Here is a 23275-nt window from a genome sequence, read left to right as displayed (position 1 = left end):
CACGCTGGCGTCTGACGTGTCTGCTACGTTGGATATCGATGAGCCCAGAAAGATTTCTCTCGGCTCCCTCCCTCTCGCACTCTCCGTTGGCGGCTATCTAGCAGGGGAGCAGCGCAGGCGCTAGGGTTTCGCGGCGCGATGGATCATCGCGCTCTTCCCGGCGGTAGACGGCAGCGCGGCTAGCTGGATCAATGCCGCTCTAGCGGGGTTCTTGATAGCCGGATGCGATATTTCGTGCACTCTGCCGGCATTCTTGGAAGATCCATGGCCGATAGCGCAGCTCCTCCTCCAATCCCACCGCCGCCGCCGCCTCCCGCGAGCGAGGATGTGATTAGCAGGAATCCTCTCTCGGTGGGTGTGATCATCGGGATTTGCATTGGCGTGAGCCTCAGCCTCTTCCTGGCGACGTGCGCAGTGATTTGCGTGAGGCTGCGGCGCGTCAAGCCGGGATTGTTCCGCGGCAACAGCAGCGAGAGGAAGGAGATCGTGCTGCCGATGCGAGTGAATGGAGCCGACTCGAGCACCATCCTCTCCGACTCGGATGTGGGGAATCGATCGCCATCGCAGCAGCAGCAGCCCAGCGTCACTTCTTTCCTAAAAGCCAACAAGGAGTTAAATTACAGCGCTGGGATTCTTCCATTCTCATTTAAGTAAGTTCTTCCTATGTGTGTTCTTGCTAAAATTTGCCTCGTCCTTCCTTCTCTTTGGCTGGCTGCGCAGGGAGCTCCAGAAGGCCACCAACAATTTTACTACGCTTGTTGGGCGTGGAGCTTTCGGCCCAGTTTTCAAGGCCGTTCGTCCCACTGGTCCAGTGCTCGCTGTGAAAGTCCTCGACGTGAAATCCAAGCAAGGAGGGCGAGAGTTTCAAACCGAGGTAAGCGGACGAGAATCTCTTTTCCTTGCTTTGCGTAGCTATGTCGCAAGCTCTTTTGCTTTTGCTTTCCCAGGTGCTGCTGCTTGGACGACTCCACCACCGAAATCTTGTAAACTTGGTCGGATACTGCGCGGAGCGAGGCCACTGTATGCTCGTGTACGAGTTCATGAGTGGTGGGAACTTGGCAGAGATCCTTTACAGTGAGTCGGAGTCGTGATTTTGCTGCCACTAACGAACTTTATGTCGGATCCATTCAGACGAAGAGCGCGCGGCTTTAAGCTGGAAGCTTCGGGTGAGCGTGGCGCATGATATCTCGAGGGGCATTGAGTATCTTCACGACGGGGTATGATCTTAAATGCGCGGTTGGTTTCTGGTCGATAGATTGATTGACGAAGATCTCGATCTACATTGTTGTGCAGGCTGTGCCTCCAGTGATTCATCGAGACATCAAGTCTTCCAACATACTGCTGGATGCCATGTCCACTGCTAAAGTTCGTCACTGTTACTGGTCCACCAACAAGAAAAAAACTGTTTCTTCGTGCCTGTGTAGGTGGCGGATTTTGGGCTGTCCAAGGAGATGACGTTTGGAGTCCCTACGTCGGCTGTCAAGGGCACTTTCGGCTATGTTGATCCACAGTACCTCTTGACAAACGTTTTTACCGAAAAGAGTGATGTCTACAGCTTCGGGATTCTTTTGTTCGAGCTCATCACTGGACGGAATCCGCAACAAGGCCTCTTGGATTACGTGAAACTGGTACGATGGTTTTCTCCTGGCTTCTTCACAGTGCTTTTCTCTTGCAGGCTGCTTTGGGGGTGGAAGGCGCAGACGGCTGGGGAGAACTTGTAGATCCCAGGCTCGAGGGGCATTGCAACTTGCAAGAATTCGGGCAGATAGCTTCCATCGCATTTCGCTGCGTCAACGAAGACCCTCGACACCGGCCAAAGATGCGGGACGTTTCACAGTGGCTATCACGAGTCGGGCACAAAGGTGACGCCGCTTCCGGCTACATTGCCGCCTTAGCACCGGTTCCAGAGGCACACCCGGAGGAGACGGACGTCTCAGATGTGGAGTTTCACGGCTCGCCATCCTAACAAACGGAAGCTCAACGTTTCTCAACCTTTGCTTTCTTGGCGGGAGGGCCCTGCTCGGTCGACTGCTCTGGTTGCGAGTCTTGGGGCTGCTCGGGGACACCACTGGGTGGTGTGGGCATTGGAGGAGGAGGAGGAGCCGGAGGAAGCTGAACCGGAAAGAACAAGAACTGTCAACGATCACGAACAGGAAAAAGAGACAAGAGGCTCACCTTGCGAAGAACATTTCCCAGTATCTGGTCGATCCGGAGGATTTCCTTGAGATCGACACGGCCGGAGGTATCGCTCTCGTGTTCATTCTCGTCGTCTACATCAGAGCATAGTCAGGACGAACGACGCAAAACAGGAGGTTTGGACATACCATAGCCAATCTTCTCGAGCTTTGCCGAGACTTGGGAGAAGGCAGCGGAGATGTGATGCACAGCTCGGGCCTAGAGATCAAACGGGCGGATCATCAGAAGAAGCAGAAGAAAAGGCCTCGGGACTCACCACTCTGCTGCAAACAACGCTGTAGAGCAGCGGTGCTTGATAGATATGGCTGTCAAGGATATAGTAGGCCGAGAGATGCAACACTTTGTCCGGGCTCTCGCGCTTTTGCTTGCGGAGGACAAAGAGATTGGGCTCCTGGGCTTCGAGCAGCACGTACTCCACTCCAGTCATCTTCCTGGCACAGCACAAAACGAAGAGAAACCTCTTGCGAAGGAAGAACAAGGCGCTTGATTCTTACGAGAGCTGGGTCATGTCGAGGGGATGGACGGAGCGCATTCGCAGCTGCTCGTTGGAGCAAGAGCGATCGTAGAAGGGCGAGAGGACGAAGTAATCGAAGACGAGGTTGCGATCGAGAGGGTATGTGCTGAGCCACAGCTGATCGTGGAAGCTGATACCTGTCTGATCCGTCGGCAATGGCGGAGCAGCACCCCCCAATCCCTCTGCCATCAAAACCCTAAAATTTGGGGCTCTTCCGGTCAGTTTAAAAAAGGTCAACCCTATTCAGCATTAGTCAACGATCGTGTGTTGACTAATCTGTCAGGTAGTAAATCTTTTGGTCGTTGGATCCAACTGTATCGACGGCTTCCTCCTGCTGACGTGGCGCAATCGTCACTGTCGGCCCCATTAAAGATCGCGCGAGAGACTCAGTGTGCTCTAGTCGTGCGGGGGCGAGGTTTAGAGGTAGCTTAGGGTTCCTAGCGTTCGCTAGGGCGGCCGGCGTGCGCGAGCTATGGCGCCCGCGAGCTCGGTGGGCGCGCCGGCTGCGCGGGGATGGAGCTGCAGAGGTATTGATCGCAGATTCGGCAATGCCGGGGAGAGTCGCCGGGGAGGATCGGCCGCGCTCTAATACCCGCATTTGGAACAGGAGATGGAAAGCCATGGGAGGAGTGCCATCTAGCTCCATCGGGGCATCGGATGGGACGGTGGAAGAAAATGAAGAGGGAGGGTCAGCAGCACTGCTTCCATGGATGGATCTTAGGTAGAGCGTGAGTGGGGGTATTTCTGGGCAGCATGGTTGCTCATCCCACCTCGTTCCAGGATGATTCCAGCAGCAAGCCGGTCAAGTTTAAATCGGTCTCACAGTTTTACACGTCTCAGGCAGAGCCGGCCGTTGACGAGCTCGATGATCCAAGCACCGAGGACCAAGAGCTCGATGATCCAAGCACGGACAACCACGAGTCAGACTATGTTTCGCAAGATTCGGACGATGTTTCGCAAGAGTGGAGCGATTCCGAGGACACGGCTAGGCGGCCTGTGAAGAAGAGAAGGATGAGCACCATCCAGAGCTCCTTTCATGCTCCTGCTAAAGGGAAGGAAGAGCAACCGGCGTTTAGGACGCTGGCTCAGCTCTTGGAGCCTCGGCGTAACGAAAGGATAAAGTCTTTCCCTCCCAAGAGAAGGAAGTCGAGCATTTCCAGGGATATCGCTGCCACGAAACTCAAGAGGTTTTACTGCAAGCCCAGGACGAACCGAGCCAAGGGAAGAACTCTTCTCGAGGGGAACATCGGGCTCATTGTTGATCTAGTGTTCCAGTCGGTTGACGATGGCAACAGCTCAAACCATCCTCGTAAGAACGAGCCTCTACCGTCTTTACCAACGGAAGAGAGCATAGGCAACTGTGGCGTACCCGTGAAGCTGGCAGATGCCGAGGACTCGGTGACGCAAGAGGTATCGACGTCGTTTGCTAGCATGGAGGACGAGCAGAAGCTTGTGACAGTCAGAGATCCGGAGTTCTTGACAATTGCGCGGCTGTTTGCTAGAGGTAGTGCAAAGTCTTCTGATCCATCGTTCCACGCACAGCTAAAATGGAGGGAGTAAGTTGTGAAGTTTAGAAGTTTTTGTGATCCAGACCTTTTGTCCTTGCAGGATTGATGTTGGAGGAACTGATCCTTTGGTCTTGGTGAACCATAAATGCAAGGTTAGGATTCAATTTTCCTGACTTCGAGTCTAAAGCTACCGAGCTTACAGGTGTACAACCCCTTAGAAAGGAAATGGCTTGCCGCGTCTATTGTCCAGTATGATCAACTCAGCAAGAAACATCAGGTTCTTCACCTCTCGGGCCTCGGGCTGATAACACTGACAAAAATGCGTCTGGCCTCAGGTTCATTATGATATACAAGGTGAAGTGTGGCAGTTTCTCTCTAGGGAGCGCATTGCGTTTTATATCTCCCTCGACGAGAAGATGAGGTTAATCACTAGCTACGACGAGCGAAGTTCTTTAGAAGAAAGAAAGGCAAAAGCAGAGGAGTTGTTGGTCTTTGCTGCAAGCACGGAAAGTTACGACAGGTTATTTCAGCACGGGGATATTGTATGGGCCGAAACTCCAGGTTTGCTTTCTAACAACAGAATCTTCTTTTGTTTTTCCTTGATCTTAAGGAGTATATTGCAGGCTATCCAATGTGGCCAGCATTTGTCATGGACGACCAGCACGCACGGCTGTGCAACTTAGAAATTTCCACTGGTGAATTGCCAGTTCATTATTTTGGAACATATGAAAGTGCCAGGTTAGCTTTGACGACGCAGGCTCCCTTCTTCTGGTCTCAGGAGTACTTTTTTCAGGATTATAATCGGCAGGATAGTCAAGTTTTCGAAAGGGATCCTTGATGAGTATCACTTGAAATGCAGCCGCATATGCTTTGACAGGGGTCTGGAGGAAGTCGACAGGTAGCGGTTCCATCTTTTCATACCTGTGAACTCACCTCAGCATATCCAGGTATTACAGGGAACAGAAGCTACCTCCTGGGATGACTTACTTGCAAGAAGAAGTGGTCACCACGTTGACGCAGGCAATTCATTCAGATTCAGAAGAAAAATCTGAAAAGGATGAAGATTTCGTTGGTGACGAGAGAAAGCACAAAGTAAGGAAGAGCCTTGAGAGCATTTCCAAATGCCCAATCAAGCTGGGCTCGCTTCAAGTTTTAAACTTAGGTACGCGTCTATATACAAAGTTGATCAACGTTGATCCTGTTCTTACTTGCTTGCAGGGAAAATTGTAAAGGATTCGGAATACTTTCACGACCAGCACTATATCTGGACCGAAGGCTACACTTCTATCAGAAAATTCTTCTCAACAAAAGGTTGGCATCGTGTTTCTCTGTAAAAAAACTTCACATGTGATGTGCTGTGCTAGATCCAACTAAGACGGTGATCTATAAGATGGAGATCTTGAGAAATCCAAATGCGCGCACCATGCCTCTCTTTCGTGTTACTCCGGATGACGGGGAACAGGTATCCGGCTCTTTTTATGGCGTTGGACAAATAATTTGCTCATGTCACTTTCTACTGCGCGTAGCATAGGTGGAAGGTCCAAGTGCTGCAGCATGCTGGAAGAAAATATTAATTCAGCTGCACAGGGCCAGAAAGAAGCTTAATTTGAATGGCCAGCATGATAAGAAACGGCAATTCTATCGATCGGGAGCCGCAATGTTTGGCCTCTCAAATCCTCAAATCTCTCGCCTCATTCAGGTAGAAGCTTTTTCGTCTATAACAATATTTGTCACTAACTTTGTATGCAGGCTTTACCTTATGCACGGGTATGTTCAAAGTTTAAAGTTTGGAGGGAAGCTACTACATTTGAGGATTTAGATGCCATTCTCCCGGCCGGGTTCAAGCATGTCGAAGTCGAGTGGAAGCATCTGGATCATTGCAGCGTCTGTGATACTAACGAGGTACAGCAGCTAAGGTTTCTGGTGACGTTTCTCACGCGCACTTTGCAGGAGTATGAAGGGAACATTCTTTTGCAATGCGACAAATGCAGAATGCTGGTAGCTGTTTGAGTTTTCTTGAGCTTTGATCTGTTTTTTTGTATGATGTGCCCTGACAGGTTCATCTAAATTGCTACGGAGTGCTAGAGCCACCGGGAGATTCTTGGCTTTGCAACCTCTGTGACTCGAACGCTCCCAAGCGTTCCCCTCCTTGCTGCCTGTGTCCTATCAAAGGTAAGGAACAAGTCTGCAGTCTTGACCAGCTAACCTCTTTCCACAGGAGGTGCAATGAAACGGACAACTGATGGGCGCTGGGTTCATCTTGCGTGTGCATTGTGGATACCTGGTAAGGAATGTTTTGTCTATGGTTCAACGTGGCCTCATGACGATTTCGCCAGAAACCTCTTGTGTTGATATGGATCGAATGGAACCGATTGAAGGGATAAGTTCAGTCAATAAGGTTAGCTCATGGTCCTTTGAATCTGTTTTTAATCTCCACTGTTCAGGAACGTTGGAAGCTTACTTGCACAATTTGCAGTGTTCCATATGGTGCCTGTATCCAATGCGCTGACCACCACTGCCGGGTTTCTTATCATGCGCTTTGCGCTCGAGCAGCAGGATTCTGCACAAAGGTATGACTCCTTTAAGCTTTAGCCTTTTGTTTAAAATCTTCGTATCTAGGTTTTGGAGGGTCTTCGCCGGAAAAGGAATAGAACAACTGGTGTCCAGGAAGTGGAGCGATCCGTGCAACTTGTTTCGTATTGCAAGAAACACATGCACAGCAAGATGTCGACAAAAGCAACTTTTGATACGTTTGCCACCCACGAGGACGACTATGCATACGCTTCGCACAATCCATCTGGCTCTGCTCGTTCTGGTAAGATGGTACACCAAAGCTATGGCGTTTTAACTCTTTTTCCTTTCAGAACCATATAATGTGGCTATCCGACGAGGCCGTCGTGAACCTGACCACTACTCGGCAGCTCTGGCCAAGCGTGCATTTTTGGTGAACCGGCCGCACATTGTTACCGGGTGCCTGCGCAATCCTTACAAGAGAGTTAAACGCCCGGCCCCCGTTCCTATCGGCGTCTCCAAGGTTCAACCGTTTCTAACAATCAGGCCAAGGTCCGCTCCAGACGGCCGGCAAGTTGCTCTTACGGTGTCCGAAAGGTTCTACCAGATGAGAGCATCACTACATCGTAGATTAACATTCGGTATGGTTTGTGTCTCCAAGTTCTATGGGCTGACTAACCTTGGTAAACCTGCAGGAAAGTCTGCGATACACGGATGGGGTCTATTCGCTAAAGAACCGCATGGAGCAGGAGATATGGTAAGGTGGAGTGACATGCTTGTCCAGTGATAACTCCATGCCATTGTGCAGGTTATAGAATACGCAGGAGAGATCATCCGGCCTACTGTTGCGGACGTACGTGAGAAGAGATGTTATAACTCTCTAGTGGTAAGTGTGATAGTCCACCAATCCACTCAAGAATACTCAAGAGTTGCTGACAGGGCGCTGGTACATACATGTTTTGTATCGACAATGAGAGAGTCGTGGACGCCACTCGAGCGGGCAGCATTGCTCATCTCATCAACCATTCTTGTGAAGTAAGTAATGCTTCTAAGCCTGTCGATGCTTACCCGCGTTGATGCAGCCGAATTGTTATTCTAGAGTAGTGACTACGAATGGAAAGGAAAGGATTGTTATCTTCGCAAAGCAGGACATCGCTGGAGGGGACGAGGTGACATACGACTACAGGTGTGATTTGTTTGTGATCACTGAAACTCGGGCTAACATGTAGCGCTCCTGGTTGCTAGATTTACATCTATTGGAGATCAACTTCCGTGTCACTGTGGAACTGCGGGATGTAGAGGCATTGTGAATGTCATGGACGAGGAGGATGAATCCGGGAGGATACTTGTCCGCGCCTCGGAACTGACAAAGCTGCAATAAGGCTATTTGTAAGTACACATACATATATTTTGTTGGATGGGAGTTTACAACTCTTTATATGTGCAGAGGAAACATTCTTGGGTTCTACCTATAGTTACACAGCTGTATCACAGGCAAAAAGCACAACAGTTTTGACATTGGTTTACTGTAAATAAAAAGGTGTACTTGTAATGACTTGCAGGAGAAAGCTTTATGCTGATTCCCGGCACACTTTGCAGTAATACTTGTGTGGTGAACTGCAGAAGGTGTCGCAGAACTGCACGAAGATGGCCCTCTTCTGCGCGCCGTTTTCCAGGTTCGTGAAGCTCGCTTCTATTTCGGACTCACTCGGAATCCCTGGCTTTCTGCAGCTCTTGCACGCCATGGCGTTGTAGGTGATGCTCCCGGGGTGGCAGTAGAGGCTACACTCCCGCGAAGTGTAGGAGTAAGTCCTGGACGAGAAACGTGCTCGAGCTACCGAGGCCGTCGTCTCGGCCTCGTCGGCGGCTGTGCCACCGATAAGGAGATTGCAGAGGATGCAGAGGAGCGAGTTGGAGAGTTTGCAGTTGGAGTCGCAGAAGAGGTTGCAGATTTTCGAGATAGAGATCGTGGGGGGTCCGTGGCAGTGTTTGCAGTACTCGGTGACAGTGGCATCTTCGGAGAAGACCTTGTTGGAGCTGGAAGGGCCGTCGCAGAGCACTACACAGAAGCTAGCTGCTGGTGCTGGAACTCCTGCTCCTGCAAAGACTGCTGCAGCAAAATCAAACCAAGGGGTAAGTGTTTCATCCATCTTGAGACATTGACACGATCGATTTCTTGGCTGATTTAGAGTAAACCTGAAGCTGCATTGAGAAGAAGCAAAAGCAGCACTCCCATATTCGCGCTAGAGGACGTCGAAGGGAAGAAACAAGCTCGGCTTATAACGAACTTAGATTTGGTTATATTCGCGTGGATGCGGACAGGTGATTTGGTGGAAGCGCCACTAGCTAAACATTCTCGACTGTTGGAAGCGCACGCTTTCTTAAAAGGCCCCCTCGTTTCCATACGATCACCATCACCAGATTATATGAAATCACACATTCTCTCAGAAAAGAAGTGCACAAAGTTGTTGTGGGTTTGGAGGAAGAGCTGTCGTGTTTGTGCTTTGAGCCACTTTCTAGCGATTAATCTCAAGCGCTTGTATGGTGTTCTTGCTGTCAAAGTACTTGGAGAACTGCTTGCCAAGGTACGTTCCAAACAGGCTCTCTTTGTAGCGCGGCGGCTCACTGTTGCGAAGGAGGAGCTCTGGGATGGGCGCCACAACCACGTCCTCGGAGGGCTCGAAAAAGGTGGCGATCGAAAGCCTTTGCGAGCTCGAGTTCACGGCAACGCGATGCTCGGCGCTCTGGAACTTCCCATTGCTAAAGATCTGCAAACACGCAAGCAAGCTCAAAGTTGACGAACCAAAGTACATACATATACCTGGAGTTGGTCACTGATGTTCACCACGAATGAGCCCCTGACCGGCTTCACCGAGTACCACTCCCCGTTTCTCTTCACCTGGAGCCCTCCGGCTTGGTCTTGCATCAAGATCGTGAAGCCACCAAAGTCAGAGTGTGGGCTCATCCCGACGGCAAGATCAGGCCTCGGGCAAGGTGGATAGTAATTCAGTCGTATGGAATTCATCCCCTCTCTAAATGCCTTGATGAGGAAGTCGGGCTCTAGTCCCAAACCCTGGGAGAGTGCTCGTGAGATTGTCTTACCCAGTGCCAGAACTTCGTCAAAATACTCCCTTGCAGCCTTTTCATAAGAGGGTGGCTGCTTTGGCCAAGGATGTTCGTCACCGTAAGGTGGGAAGTAGTGCGTGAGATTGTCGTGCCAGTCCCAGTGGGCCTCAGTGGAGGGCACAAAACTGGTGCAAAAGCGAAGCTTGAGCTTGTAGTCCTCGGAGAAATACGCCATCTTCTCCTCCAGAGGTAAGTTGAAGAACTCGAGGCCGGCGCTCATCATGGCGTCCATCAGAGCCAGAGGAACGCTGTGATTTATCACCTTGAAAGAACATCGATTCAAGTTTATGTTATGCTCTAGCTTTCTAAGTCGCTGCTACCTGGAAGAAGCCCCACTCCTGTGCCGCATTTGCTATGTCTTGGATGATCTTGCTTCTGCTTTGGCCATGGATCTGGGAGAAGTCAATGAGGGGAATGCCTGCCAGGGGAGTGTTGCATCTCACGCGGGCAATCTCGGGCTTGATGTACTTATCTGGTAGACTTTGATCGTGAATTTGTCCATTGGAGTTCTCCAGAAGCTCCTTCACTCCTTGTGTGGGTCTTGCTGCTTCTGCTGCCTCGGCCATTTCCCTAGTTTGCCCTCTCGCGTTTGCTTTGATATTCAATCACGCAATATCTTCCAGCTCACCAAGATCAGTGGCATGCAAAACGTTGTGCCACAACAAAATATCTGACAGACAAGATCTCTTCATTAGTATAACTATTTCTCAAAAGATGCTTGCTTGCTTGTGCATTACTCTAATCGAAAGAAAGAAAAAGAAGTAGAAATGCTACAACCACTCAGTCAAAACTCGGATGCGTTCCCTTGTCTTTTGCCAATGTATCTCTCCAGCTGCGGGAAGTGTCAGTAAAAACTTGTAGCGATCTCTCGGACAAGTTTAAAGAACGCTGGAAGGAGCGAGACATTTTTGTACTGGCCAATTTTGTTTTGTTGTTGTTTGCGCCAGAAAACTCCGCACAGCGGGCGGGAGAGAAAATTCGCCCGGCCCCATGCCATCCACAGTCACCAGCAACGACAAATTTTTGTGAGAGATCGGCTGAAACTGAAACCAAAACAAGCATGGAGCCAGCCTCGTATATGTGTCCTTCAAGAAGAGGAAAGCTCTTGCGTTTTCTCCGCCACCTTTTCCTCGTTAGATTTCACACCTCCAATGGAGACGCGTCTCTCAACCAGGAAAAGCTGGCCCTCAAATGATTTTTAGAAGACAACAACAACAAGATCACTCTCTATCTCTTCCCTTTTTCCTTTCGTCTTTCTTTTCTTGGTTCTCCCTTCTCTCTATAGGTGATGATAATGTTAGAGGGTGGTCCCCTTTGGTGACTTGTCGTGTACAATGCCAGTTCTTTCGCACTGGATCTTGCAAGGATCTTAGCTCAGAGGACGAGTTTCGTGGTGAGGGACCATGTGAATTTGAGTACGATATCTGCTTTTGTGCGGCTGTGTTCCTTTTCTCTTTCCTTTATTTTGTTATTTTGCCAAGGAATATAAATCTCTTGAACATGGATGTTGACAAGGGTGTATATAGGCGTTTGTGTGTGGGGGTTTACATCTCAACCGCATAGAAAATGGCTTTCTGTTTGACAAGCTGCGTGATTCCAGCGCTCATCGTATATGTGTCTCTGGAAGGTAGCATGATTTTTCTCATACTAACCGGACAGACATGAATATGTGTTGACTCGCCAACCAAATGTCTAAATGTCGCCTTGTTTCCATACAGGGAGTCCTCCGCGAAAGACTTGTACACACACTTATTAAAGATTCACAACAAGCTTTAAGAAAGCGGAAGTTGAGGCAGGTTTTACTCTACATAGTTGTTCAATATAGTAGTACTCTGATCATCAAATGATGCCCTTAGAACTTGCCTGGATGACATTCTCTTCTCACCCTTGTTTAGCCTTGAGAATCTCTACACCAGTTTTTTAAGAAGTTCCATGCATGAAAACCATGGTCCACTCCATTCTTTCACTCTCACTCCCTCTCTCTTCCTTCTGGTGTGTAGTGTGTCTTCCTTTGCAGAGACATAAAGCTTTTGTCATGCAGTCTTAAGAGCACAAAAAGATGGCGAGGCTAACCGACAAGCATCTCTGAAATAGAGAAAGGTGGTGGCTAGAAAAAAGAAAAGTATAACGTGTTTAGAAGGTAGAAAGCAGTGAGGCAATGGGTGAAATCAATAATTGAAATCCAAGGAAAACATAAGGGAAGAAAGCAGAGGCTGTGCAAGGGGGGTCCTTTGTTTTGCACCTCTGCTCCATGTGTGGACTCTACACTTGAGTGTCAGGACAAGGGGGCAATGCTGGTGAAATTTCTCAATCCTTGTGCCAGTGGTGTGCACCTTGTAAATATGTTGGAGCTGCTGCCAGCCAGCCAGCCAGACATCCATCCATCCATCCATCCATCCATTCCATCTCTTGGAGGCAGCCAGCCAGCCCCAGCCCATGAAGCCTGATCAGCAGCAGCAAAAAAAAGCCAAGGGCAGCAGCACTGAAGCAAGAGAAAAGCAAAGCAAAGCAGAGCAAAGGAAAGCACACCCCCTCCCTCAATGTTGATTACATATGAGTAGTGAGCAGTAGAGTGTACTGAGTGACACTGCAGTGGTTGTGCTTCTTTTTTATTTGTTCTTTTTGTGCAGTGCACTCTCCCTCTCTTATCTGTTTTTACAAACAAAAAACAATTTTGACGAATATTTTTTGTTTCTTTGGAACAAGAGAGTATTTAAAGAGCACTTTGGCCTTTTCCCTTCTGAGCTCTGGGACCCTGATTAAGAGGTGAATGCCAAATGGCAAAGAAACAGGGGAGAATTTGATTGAGACATTGGGCAAACTTATTTCTATATAATTTTATTTTTTCTTCCTTTAAATTAAAAACTCGCCTGCTACTGCTGCTGCAATTCAGCCAAAAGCTGCATGTGGATGGATGAATCTCTCTCTGCTTTCTGAATTGGGGGCTATCTCAACTCTATCCAAACTGTCTGCTTGCGAACAAACCAGGCCTCCAAACCTACATAGCTCTAGCCCCCAGGATCAATTAGACCCATGATATCAGTTATTTCATTCAAGGATCATTAAATAGTGGAAACTCCATGTGATATAAGAACCTTCACATTCTCTGCTCTCTTGGTCCTTGTTGCTAAAACATTTTAAGGTGAAGATGGTGGTGGAGATCTCTCTCTCTCTCTCTCTCTCTAGGGGAAGTAGTGATTGAGTGGTGTTGTCTTGAGCATTATAATGGCTCTAGCGATGGCGGATGAATACACGTGAGGGGATTCTCGAGAGAGCGCACGGCACGGCACGGAGGTCCGTACCAGCAAAAGGCCACGGGCGCCACGTGGGCCCCGCGTCATGGAGGCAGATGATAATATATTACAGAAAAGAAAATTATTATAAAAATGCAAAAGAAGAAAAATCATGCCGAGTGATTGCATCATCGGTGAACAAGGAAACGGCGGTGGAGTGGTCCAAATCTCGGAACCCCGTTGCGGGCTTTGGATTCGGACGGGGATTTGAGGTTTTGTGGCCAAGTCCATCCCACCGGGAGATCTGATTTTGTGCGTTTGTCAACTAGTTCCTCAAAGGCGAGCTGGACTTGGAAACAAAGAAAGCAACATGTGTATTGTATCAAAACCTGGATAATCAAGCATCCTGCGAGGAAGTATAGTTCCAAAGCAAGGCTCAAAGATGGTTAGCCCTGATCGTTGTGTCTCTTATACTTTCTCCAAGGGCCTAAAGTTTCTTATCCCCCTGTGGTTGTAACGGTTCTCTCGAGAGAATCTATTTAAGGTTGGTGGGATGGGATCTAATCTAAGCTTTGATTCTTGCCAACTTGTTGTCTCCCACTGGATCCCAAAATCAATAGAACTATGGCCTGCTCAGCTAGCATACTTTTTTGTATTTGTGTTGTCCTCCAGAGATCCAAGTCTTGAAAAACCACCATCTTCTTCTCTTGTCATTTTCAAGCTCTAGGCTTCAATCAATCACTCCAAACCTTCGATAGATGTGAGCAGTGACAACGAAGACAATGTACAACTGTATAGCTAGCCTTTGATTATTGCAAGCTTTTATACTATGGAGGAAAAGAGAGAAAAGGGCCAAAAAGCAAAGAAACGAAGCTGTAAGATGGAAAACAACAATAGTTGAAAAATGTAGGTGACATGTTCATTCTCCAGCTTGTTTTGTTGGGGTTGGGGAACAAGTTGCAACCCCTCCATATGCTTTTCCTAGTTGCAAGTTATGCATTTTTATATGTTTGTACTCAGGCCCACCAGTTGGATTGTGGAGCCTTTTGCCCTGGGGCTTTCCTGGCTCCAGCTATTTTCTTACAGCCATTGCAATACTTGCCAATTGGTGGTGGAATGGTGGTGGTGATGGTGGCGGAAAGAAAATGGAGATGATCGTTACAACTTGGACGTGACTGAAAAGCTGGTGGGCATGCAAATGGGGCCTAGGGCATTTGGCATGCTTTGTTGTGTGTTGTTGTGTGAGGCACACTTTTCCGCTTAGATCCGATAATTTGTAAGATTGGATGTTAAAACTACACCGCGGACACAAGCCCTTGTGTCACCGGAAAACAGGAGAATGGATTTCTATGTCCCGTTGCATTCAACACGTTTCCTTGTTTCCGGCAGTGTTTGTGTGCCGGGCAAACTGAAAACTACAAACAAACCTCCATGCGCTGTTGAAGTTTCTCTGTTGCAATGTGGCGGGCACCTCTTTATCGTACGTGGATTTGGCTTTGGCTTTGGCTTTGGGGCGAAGCAAAGAAAGAAATGGAACACCACCCAAGCCTCTTTGCTTATGCTTTGTACGTGTCCCCATGTAGGAGACACTGCCACCTCCTTGTCACCTTGTTTGTACCAGTGGGACAATGCTTAAAAAGAGTAGCTGAAAAACTGGACTGGAATGGCGGGGAATTGGTGTCCCAGCCCAGTGTTCCCGCTTAGCTGCACCTAATCATTGTCTCCATGATTGTGGGAGCCCGGCAAGCAAGCAAGCAAAGCCCAAAGCAGCTAGGAGAAAAGAAGGCCTCTCGTATAGAAAAATGCGTTGATCTTCTGTGATCTATATATTGCGTGAGGAAAGAGAACCAAATCACCCTGTGGGGTAGAAAGAAAGACTGGATATTTGGACGCATGGAAGAAGGGGAAAAAAGGGAGAGAAGTACAAAGAGGATTGAATCAGGAACGGGCAGCCTTTGTAATACAGCGAAGAAATGCCTGACTCATTCCTGGCACTCGTGTCTGCAAATGCCAAAAAAACACCAACAAAAAACGCGGAGTATATTTACCCTAACCGAGAAGCGAATATGCCGGCATGCACATTCCGTTTTACAGCTTTCCGTTATTTGTCGGCCGGTAAAAGTCTTTTACCGTCAGGGATCACTGACAGGTGTCAGGGCGGCACATGGCGCTTTAAAGGTGGGGCCCCCTTGCCCTAACGCCGTCATCTGGAACGGCGTCAACTGGGGTGGGCCCGGCGTGCACATGCGCGTGACTAAAGGTCGCCCTTCAAACTGACGTGCCAAAGGGACGCCTGTGACAGCCGTCAGTCAGGGGCCCTGACGGCCGTCAGTCAGGTCCGTGTTGGGGCCCACTCTCCCATGTGTTTAGACGTCGTCGGTGCGTCCTTGCGTTACACGTGGCCCGCTCCCACTGGCCAGACGTTTTCCCTCCGATTGCAACGTGTTTGGATATTTCGAAAAAGAGAAAAAGTATATAATAACTTTTTTTAAAAAAAAACTTCCTGTTTTTTTTGTTTCTAGTATTACCTTCCATGGGAATGGAAAGACAGGTAGACCGTAGACGACGTGAATGGCTGTTTTTGGTGGTGCAATAATGGCCGGAGAAGCAAAGGAGCTCCCTCGAGAAATACCCGGAGAATCTGCGTGTCGGGGCTTCCGTACAGGCACAAAGTCAAGGCCAAGAAAAGCGAGAGGCGCAGCGCAACGCAACGCAACGCAACCACCAAACCTGCGAGCCTGCGAGCCTGCGAGAATTTCCAGCTTCCAGCCCTGGGATCGAAATCGAAATCAAAATCAAAATCACCGGGGCGACAAGGTCATGCAGCAGCATTCTCGCAATTGCAAATTCCGCAAAATAATGGTGTCACCCTTCCACACAAACAGTGACACCAACCAGAACAAGGATAAGAGGAACAGCCCTGTGAGTGAATATGTGTGTTGTACGGAAGCCACCAGAGACAATCTAATCCATGCTGTCGGCCTTGGAATGACTGTGGCCCCCAGTAATCGGGATTAAAAGCCCGCGCCAAAGTACCTCTGGTCTCCCCGTACCGTACCAAAACGTTGAAATTAACAGGGTTTCCTTCCATTCTTCCTTCCAAGTTCCAATTCCATTCCTGGGTTTGGGAAAGGATTAACCATCTGGTTAACTTTAATCTGTTTGGCGTGGCAGGAATGGTACTTTGATGTGTGTGATGTTATATTAATGGAGATTGAATGGCAAATGTTGGGTTTTCACGAAACACGGCAGGTGGCCATTCAATTCAGGCATTTGTGTGAGCCACCTGACTGACGGTGCCGGGCGGGCGGCAGTTCACATGGCGCGCGCATCCTGGCCGTCCGTCCCGGAGCCGCGGGCGATCCCGGCCGTCGGTGCCCTGGCACCCGAAGTTTCCAGCGGCAGCCGTGCGGCCTCTTTTCACCCCCCCAATTCCGACTTCGTGTGTGTTCTTACACTGGTAAATCAGCAGTAACTGTGCCTTGCCGGTGGGGCTGCCAGGCTTTTGTTTTTCTTCGTTTTTATGATTTTTCTTATTTTCAGATAAATTAAAGATTCTTTGGAATTTTTAATGGTTAAAAAAAAGGGTGAAATGTACTTTTTTTTAATGAGGAGGGACTCTTTTACCCTTGCAGTCAAAATCGGACTGGACTGCCATTTACTGCGGGTGTTGAAATATGCGTCAGAGGGTCGCTTTATCCCTACACGTCACCCTTGCTCGTGGTAAATAGGGGATTCACCCTTTTATCGCTCTCGCTCGCCAGCGCGGTAAAGACATGTCACTTTTACCACGTCATGCATCTTGGCAGGTAAGGTAATAGACTTTGCAGCAGTGAGGTGGTGGAGGTGGTGCTGCTGCTGCTGCTAATTAGCAAAATTTTCAACATTGGTAAGTTATATCCCAAGAACACCTTTCTCGCCACCTTTGTATGCCTTTGCCTTGATTTCGCAGCTAGAAGGAGAAGGAATATGTACACATCCAGGGGCTTAGATTCGAGCGATTCAATGTTGTGTGAGTGAGCATGAATGAAAGATTCCTGAGGCTCTTATGATTTGTTTGGAATTCTAAGAAGGAAAGTTCACGGGAAGAGGCATTTTGGTGCAGGGGCGCCCAAAAGACAAAGAGAGCGCAGCAAATACCACATGAGGATTCGCCTGGCATGTTGGCAGAGAGCAGCAAGCGGAAACCAGAAGGGAGAAAAGGGGCTTGCTGCTGCGGTGAGGCTTGTGAGATTTCCACGGGAGTCATAAAAGAGGCGCCCAACTTTGATGGCGGCCCAAAAAGTTGGCCGAGGCCCTCGAGCCTGCGTACTTTTTGTGCAAGACCTCTCCTCCCACACAATTCGAGTGCCGGGACTGGAGCAGATGTTTCTTCTCTATGAATGCGATGAATGTGATCGAATGAATGAATTGCTTGCTCCCCCCCACCTTACTCACCTTTTGGTGGAGTACTATGTTAAGGAGTGATAGCACTTCTTCAAGAGGAAGTGTGCGCTGGGATTGCATGGAGGAGGAGGATCTATAGGCCACCATGAAGCGTGGAAGCAAACAAACAAAACAAGCGTCATTCAATTCCTGCTCTGATCTCTCTCTGATCAAGTTATACTTGAGGCCTGCAGCTGTTCTTTCTCACTCTACGGTTTGGTCCAAGCTCCAAGCTTTTGGTCTCTAAATGTGGGGAGGCTTCTAAGCCCAATTTGGCAGCGGGAGCCAGCCAAATCTGACACACGCCCCCTTCCCGTCTCCATTGGACACACTAGGCTAGGAGAGGCTAGGTACACAAACTTTGTGCATTTGTAACGTGTTCTTGGCCGCGAGATTAAGGCGGATTGGAGGGGCGGGTTGGCGTCCGGATTGGAATAAAATAAGTGTTGTCAACCAGCACTTGGACAGAAAAATCTCCCCAACTCCCCAAAACAAAAGAAAATAAGATAAAGCAAGGCAGGCAATTAGAGGAGAATCAGCTTCTCTCTCCCTCTCATAGCGTACCAGCCCACTCTAATCCCCAGGCTTTATTAGTTGAATCAGCCATATTTTATGGAGTTTTTGTATTCCCTGATCCCACCATGATCAGGATGAGCTGAGCCCCCTACTCCTCCCCTCCTGTTGGTTGCAGCTGCAGCAGCTGCTAGACCCCACTAAACACTATATAGGCCCCCTTTGCTCTTTCACCAGGATCCTGCTGCTGCTCCTCCCCCAGTGAGCACACCACTGTTGCTAGCTCCAGGGCTGCTTCTTCTGCTTCTTGCTCCCATTTTGTGTCCATCCTATCTATCAATCTACCTGTTGCTGTGTGCATGGATGCTGTTTTGTCCCTCTGCCTGGACTAGCACCTAGTAGAAAGTCTCTAGCCAAGTGGCTCTTCTTTTTCTTGTCCAGCGCTGAGAGAGAGAGAGAGAGAGAGAGAGAGGGTCAGGGTGAGAGTGAGAGTGAGAGAGAGATATCTCCTAGTCCTGCTTGCTTTCTTCCTCACACACACTCTCACTCACTTGTTCATTCGCCCTCCCTGAGGTCCTCTCTTTTCTCACTCACACGCTCCTAGAGTTACACGCTTGGTCGCTCCTTCCACACTGGGTTTACGTTTACACACTCGCTCACTCACTCGCTTGCTCCCACACACCCACACCCACACACACACACACACACTCACTCTTGCAGTGCACAGTCCCCAGCAGCAGCAGCAGCACAGGCAGTGCGCCTCTCTCTTCACACTAAAGTGTTGGGAAGGTCTCTCTCTTAACCAGCAGTAGTGCTCTACTGCTTCTTAGTCCGCGTCCTTTGGGAACAGCAGCAGCACCCAACAGGCGAGCAGTAGCAGAAACAGGAGCAGAAGCAGCTGCAAGCAGGCAGGAGCTGAACTGAAACTGAGCGAAGTTAGTTGCTTCTCTCTTTTTCTCTCCTCTCTGTGTGGGAACTGTGGGAAGGACTGGTGCTGCACACATTAGTAGAGGAATGAGAGGATAGCACTAGTTACTACTTCTTACCTTTGGGGGCGTGAGCTTTTCTTCTTCTTCCTCCTTTCAATCTTGCAGCTCAGTTCGGCTCAGCTCAGGGACTGACGGCCCTCATTGCCCTCGGGAATTTGAGCAGCGACAGGATTCCTTCTCCTCATTCTTCTCGTCTCCCTTTTATCCCTCCACATTCCTGCAGTTTTGTCTGCCTGATGTGTGTGAGGTGAGAAGCAGCCACCTTTTAGAGCACTCGACAGTACTTCTTACCTCCACTCTTACACGTAGATAGATATCTCTGGATGGCTGCTGCTGCGCACTGCGTCAAAGTCGACCACTGCTCCAATTCAGCTTGATTTCTCTCCCAGTCCGCTCCCCCTTGTTCTCTTCCTTTCTCCGCTGCCGCTGCGGAGCCTGAGCACTGGCAATCGAGCAGCACTGGAATGAGAACTCGCCAGAAGAAAGTTAAGATCAAAGATCGCAGCGTTTCAGCACCGGCAATATATATGTTTGTGCAGCAAGCCACTGCGGCTTGATTGCATTGCCAGATCTGCGACGAGTTTCCGAGAGCAAAGGCTCAAGAGCAGCAAGCAGGATATATACAGCCTGCACGGCAAGAGATCGAGCAGAGTCAAGGAAGGACAAAGCAGACAAATGGGTACCTGGAATTAAGGCGTATTTCACTGCACACTTCCATCCATTTCATCCATAGAGGTATATGGTTGATTAGCCTGCACAATCAAAAGAAAGTTAGAAAGACAAAAAAAAAAAAAGGAAAAAAGAAAAAAGAAAAAAGGAGAGAAGAGAGAGAGGGAGGACAAGAAGAGAAGCAGGAGAAGAAGAAAGAGAAAAGAGTTAATGGACTTGCTTCACCAAAACTCATCTTCTCCTGGCCTCGGCATTTGCAGCAGCCTTGGCGTCCTCTCCCCCGATAACAGGATGCCATCCAGCTACAACAGCAGCGGTACAAGCTCCGGTCCACTCTCTCCGAATCTTTCCTCGATGAAGCAATGCAGATCCAGCTCCGATGTCGAAGTCGACGCCCGGGACGATGGCGGCCCGCTCAAGCTGGCCCGCAAGGACTCCTTCTCATACTCGAGGCCTTCAGCAGCGGAACAGCACCAGCAGCACCAGCACTCCCAGCAGCAGCAGCAGCAGCACGTTGGCAAGCTCAACATGAACTCTGGTGGCGGAGGTGGTGCTCCTGCTGCTGCTGCTGCTGCAAATAATAATAATGGACCAGCTGGAAGCCACTCGTTTTCAGGAGATAATGGTGGCAGCCGTATCGCCTGCTCTCCCACAAACTCTTGCTTGTCCGATGGAGTACTCGTCGCAAGTGACGCTGCTGCTGCTGCCAATCTCATGGGAGGAGACACCCGGATGCTGAGGAGCGATGCAATGGCCAGCCCCGGCTCCAGTTACAATCTCGCTGCTGCCAACTCCAACATGAGGCCTTTCTCGTATCAATCGTATCAGTATCCTGGAGCTTCCGGTGAGTCCACTGCCTGAATTGCCTGCTTCCACATTCTCGGCCTCGTTTTCCTCCCCCTCTTCTTCTTCTCGGCTTTCCATGTAGAGATACTGTAGAGAACTCCCGCTGCTGCCTTTGTTTATCTCGTCCCTTCTCTTCCCCGGTTTGATATATGCAGCTATATCAGCTCGAAAGTGCCGCACATTGCCTCCACCATAATGCCAGGATTTTGTCGGCATTTAGCAAGCAATTACAAATGCTTGTCGAGCCGATTGGGACCTTCCAAAGATATACAAGCGCCCCCCATCCGACCGTGATCCCCTGATTGCTGCTGCTTATTTTTCTCCGGTCCTGTCTCTCGCCGCCGAGTTTTCCTCCATCCGGAAACTTGAGGGTTGGAATGAACAGTGGCAGTAGCAGTAGCAGCACTAGTTCGTAGCAGTAGCGAGGCTTGGCTGCGCTGATATAACTCTTCTCTCTGTCTTGTCTTTGCCAGGCTCGCCGCTCATGTTGGCTGCTGCAGCTGCCGCTAGAGGAGACCACCTAGGAATGCAGAGCGCAATGAGCATGCGCGGTCCTTTCACTGCGAACCAGTGGGCCGAGCTAGAACACCAGGCGCTGATTTTCAAGTACATGATGGCTGGTGCGAGCGTGCCCCCCGAGCTGCTCAATCCAATCAGGCGCAGCGTTGCATTGAATAATCTCGCGTCTTCGCATCCGTCGCTAAGAAGTGAGTGCCTGCTGCCTTTCTCCCTTCACTTCACTGCTCGACTGCCTCCTCGCCGTTCTCAGCACCTTGCACCACTGGCAACTCTAAAGATCTCCTTGCTTTCCTGTGCAGTGGGCTGGGGAAACTTTCACCTTGGAATTCCGAACAATCCCGACCCGGAGCCTGGTCGGTGCCGACGAACAGACGGCAAGAAGTGGAGGTGCTCCAGGGAAGTCGTCCCGGACCAAAAGTACTGCGATCGTCATATGCACCGGGGCCGTAACAGGTCCAAGAAGAACGCCGAGAACCAGGCAGCAGCAGCAGCCGCGGCGGCGGCGGCGAATTCCCAGTCGGCGGCAGCTGCTGCCGCAGGTGGAAACACCACCACCCAGTCAGCGACCAACGTCGGCGGTGTCGTCCAAAGCTCGGGCTTGAATCAGATCCACAGCAGCTTGCGGCCCCCTCTGGGCATGAACGGACAGAATCATCACCAGCATCCGTCGGTCGGAGCAGCAGCGGCAGCAGCAGCTTCCCCTTTCAACTCGGGCACCCCCACCAAGTCCAACTTCAGTTCCCTCCCTACGGGCATTCCCAGCGGGAACAACTCTGGCAGCTCCCTGCAGTTCCCAATGCAGTCTCTCTCTGGTGCATCTCCTGGAGGGAACAAAGACTACAGGTACTATCAGTTCCTGGTGAGTGCAAGTGCCACTCATGCTCATCAAGCCCCGCCGTCTCTGTTCGCCTGTGACTAAAATCCTGCTCTCTGTGTGCTTTTGCTTTCCCTGCTCCAGGTACATGAGTGGAATGAGTAAGCCAGAGCTGGGATTGGGACCTGAGCAGCTGCTATTCTCAGATTCCCCACTTTCTTCCGTGCATCACCAATGGCAGCAAAACTTCCAGAGTAAATTCCCACGACTAAGCAGCAGCAGCAGCAACAACAGCCCCAGTTCACCTCTGTACCCCCAGCACCAGCACCACCACCACCACCACCACCACCAGCAGGAACTTAGATCACTGTCAGGCCAGCAGCATTTTGAAATGCCTGAAGCAAGCCAGATTAACCACCTCTCACAACCTTTACTAGGCCCTGGGTACGGGGGAGGACCTACAGCAGCAGCAGCAGCAGCAGGACTGGAGCATGTTGGGAGGGACTGCGAAGAACAGCCACTCCGCCACTTCTTTGACGACTGGCCCCGTCAGAGGGACCCCTCCACAATCTCCTGGAATGACATAGAAGACGATCAGAAACAGCACCAACACCAAAACCAACAGCGAGCAGCAACACCACCCACGGCAGTAACAGCACCAGGAGCAGGAGGAACCACAACAATCCCAAGAACAACATCCGCAACACAGCTCTCAATCTCCTTACCAATGTCATCGTCGGACTTCCGCGTCGCCACCTCTCCACGAGGAAAGTTATCGCTCTCCCCGCTCAAGCTCTCCATGTCCAGGAGCGAGTTCGAGGAAGACCAGCTCGGTGGCGATCCAACGAGAATGGGACTCGGTGTTGGCCTCGGCGGTGGAAGCCGGCAGCAGCAGCAGCAGCAGCAGCAAACCTGGATGCAATCTTTAGAAGGTGGTCCACTAGCCGAGGTTCTCCAATCCAGCACACCTCGCGATCACTGCAAGAGCTCACCTGGACTTAACTTACTTGGCGATGGCTGGGAGAGCAGCTCCAGGGAGACGTCCCGGATGCCATCTCCAACCGCGGTGCTCACCAAGACTCCCTTTGGATCGTTCTCCGACAGCAGCAGCAATGCCAGTAGCCCCCGCGCAGTTCATGCAGAGGCGTTGCTCGGAAACGCTGGTTCCAAGCAACTCACCTCGTGAAAGAAAGAAGAATGCGCGGAAGGAATGACCGACCGAGCGATCGCCCCTCTCCTGCTTGCTAATCTCTCCTCGATCTCACTGTTGTTTCTTCTTTTGACATGTACCAGTACAAGAAAAACCAAAACATTCATTATAAGCGTTTGTGACAAGAATCTCAATCCCAGACCTGGTGCCATCGCTAAGAATCCCGTGCGCGCCTCCTAATCGGCGATCCGGGCGTGGATCA

General features: G+C 50.0%; 6 protein-coding genes and 1 long non-coding RNA gene across 9 annotated transcripts; 3 read left to right on the top strand and 4 right to left on the bottom strand.

The window, feature by feature from the left end:
- Positions 1–62: 62 nt before the first annotated feature.
- On the top strand, positions 63–2601 carry LOC9657382 (calcium/calmodulin-regulated receptor-like kinase 1). Its single transcript, XM_002974323.2, has 7 exons — positions 63–650; positions 721–874; positions 948–1074; positions 1132–1217; positions 1294–1365; positions 1425–1628; positions 1676–2601. The coding sequence occupies exons 1-7, from the start codon at positions 223–225 to the stop codon at positions 1964–1966; spliced, it is 1362 nt and encodes a 453-aa protein (XP_002974369.2). The 5' UTR covers positions 63–222; the 3' UTR covers positions 1967–2601.
- On the bottom strand, positions 1799–2990 carry LOC9658031 (mediator of RNA polymerase II transcription subunit 6). Its single transcript, XM_002974162.2, has 5 exons — positions 2691–2990; positions 2453–2627; positions 2325–2394; positions 2176–2270; positions 1799–2112 (listed from the first exon to the last, which is right to left on the bottom strand). The coding sequence occupies exons 1-5, from the start codon at positions 2897–2899 to the stop codon at positions 1978–1980; spliced, it is 684 nt and encodes a 227-aa protein (XP_002974208.2). The 5' UTR covers positions 2900–2990; the 3' UTR covers positions 1799–1977.
- Positions 2991–3143: 153 nt separating this feature from the next.
- LOC9657381 (histone-lysine N-methyltransferase TRX1) lies at positions 3144–8284 on the top strand. Of its 2 annotated transcripts, none has more exons than XM_024679340.1 (24): positions 3144–4266; positions 4319–4370; positions 4421–4495; positions 4554–4779; positions 4842–4956; positions 5012–5116; positions 5175–5380; positions 5437–5529; positions 5583–5680; positions 5750–5917; positions 5968–6120; positions 6169–6216; positions 6276–6390; positions 6437–6502; positions 6555–6616; positions 6663–6788; positions 6838–7033; positions 7083–7370; positions 7425–7486; positions 7538–7615; positions 7669–7764; positions 7812–7915; positions 7975–8118; positions 8177–8284. In XM_024679340.1, exons 1-23 carry the CDS (start codon positions 3464–3466, stop codon positions 8108–8110), a joined length of 3471 nt encoding a protein of 1156 aa, XP_024535108.1. In that variant the 5' UTR covers positions 3144–3463; the 3' UTR covers positions 8111–8118; positions 8177–8284. The 2 variants fall into 2 exon arrangements, with proteins under 2 accessions (XP_024535108.1, XP_024535107.1); XM_024679339.1 differs by having other exon boundaries at positions 5166–5380.
- LOC112347837 lies at positions 8218–9160 on the bottom strand. The gene is made up of 2 exons (XM_024679344.1): positions 8926–9160; positions 8218–8836 (listed from the first exon to the last, which is right to left on the bottom strand). The coding sequence occupies exons 1-2, from the start codon at positions 9131–9133 to the stop codon at positions 8301–8303; spliced, it is 744 nt and encodes a 247-aa protein (XP_024535112.1). The 5' UTR covers positions 9134–9160; the 3' UTR covers positions 8218–8300.
- On the bottom strand, positions 9010–10498 carry LOC9658030 (protein DMR6-LIKE OXYGENASE 2). Its single transcript, XM_002974161.2, has 3 exons — positions 10176–10498; positions 9551–10117; positions 9010–9497 (listed from the first exon to the last, which is right to left on the bottom strand). The coding sequence occupies exons 1-3, from the start codon at positions 10419–10421 to the stop codon at positions 9246–9248; spliced, it is 1065 nt and encodes a 354-aa protein (XP_002974207.1). The 5' UTR covers positions 10422–10498; the 3' UTR covers positions 9010–9245.
- Positions 10499–18758: 8260 nt separating this feature from the next.
- Positions 18759–19457, bottom strand: LOC112347820. Its single transcript, XR_002992865.1, has 2 exons — positions 19307–19457; positions 18759–19248 (listed from the first exon to the last, which is right to left on the bottom strand). It is a non-coding gene; the product is annotated as an uncharacterized LOC112347820 (long non-coding RNA).
- Positions 19239–23185, top strand: LOC9657380 (growth-regulating factor 6). Of its 2 annotated transcripts, XM_002974320.2 has the most exons (4): positions 19239–20528; positions 21004–21237; positions 21349–21892; positions 22008–23185. In XM_002974320.2, the coding sequence occupies exons 1-4, from the start codon at positions 19895–19897 to the stop codon at positions 23047–23049; spliced, it is 2454 nt and encodes an 817-aa protein (XP_002974366.1). In that variant the 5' UTR covers positions 19239–19894; the 3' UTR covers positions 23050–23185. The 2 variants fall into 2 exon arrangements, with proteins under 2 accessions (XP_002974366.1, XP_024535063.1); XM_024679295.1 differs by having other exon boundaries at positions 21004–21892.
- The last annotated feature ends 90 nt before the right edge of the window (positions 23186–23275 follow it).

The sequence above is a fragment of the Selaginella moellendorffii genome, unplaced genomic scaffold, assembly GCF_000143415.4.
Source record: "Selaginella moellendorffii unplaced genomic scaffold, v1.0 SELMOscaffold_24, whole genome shotgun sequence".
Lineage (NCBI taxonomy): Eukaryota > Viridiplantae > Streptophyta > Lycopodiopsida > Selaginellales > Selaginellaceae > Selaginella > Selaginella moellendorffii.
Note: the sequence above shows the minus strand (reverse complement) of the source record. Positions and strands in the feature narration are given on the sequence as shown.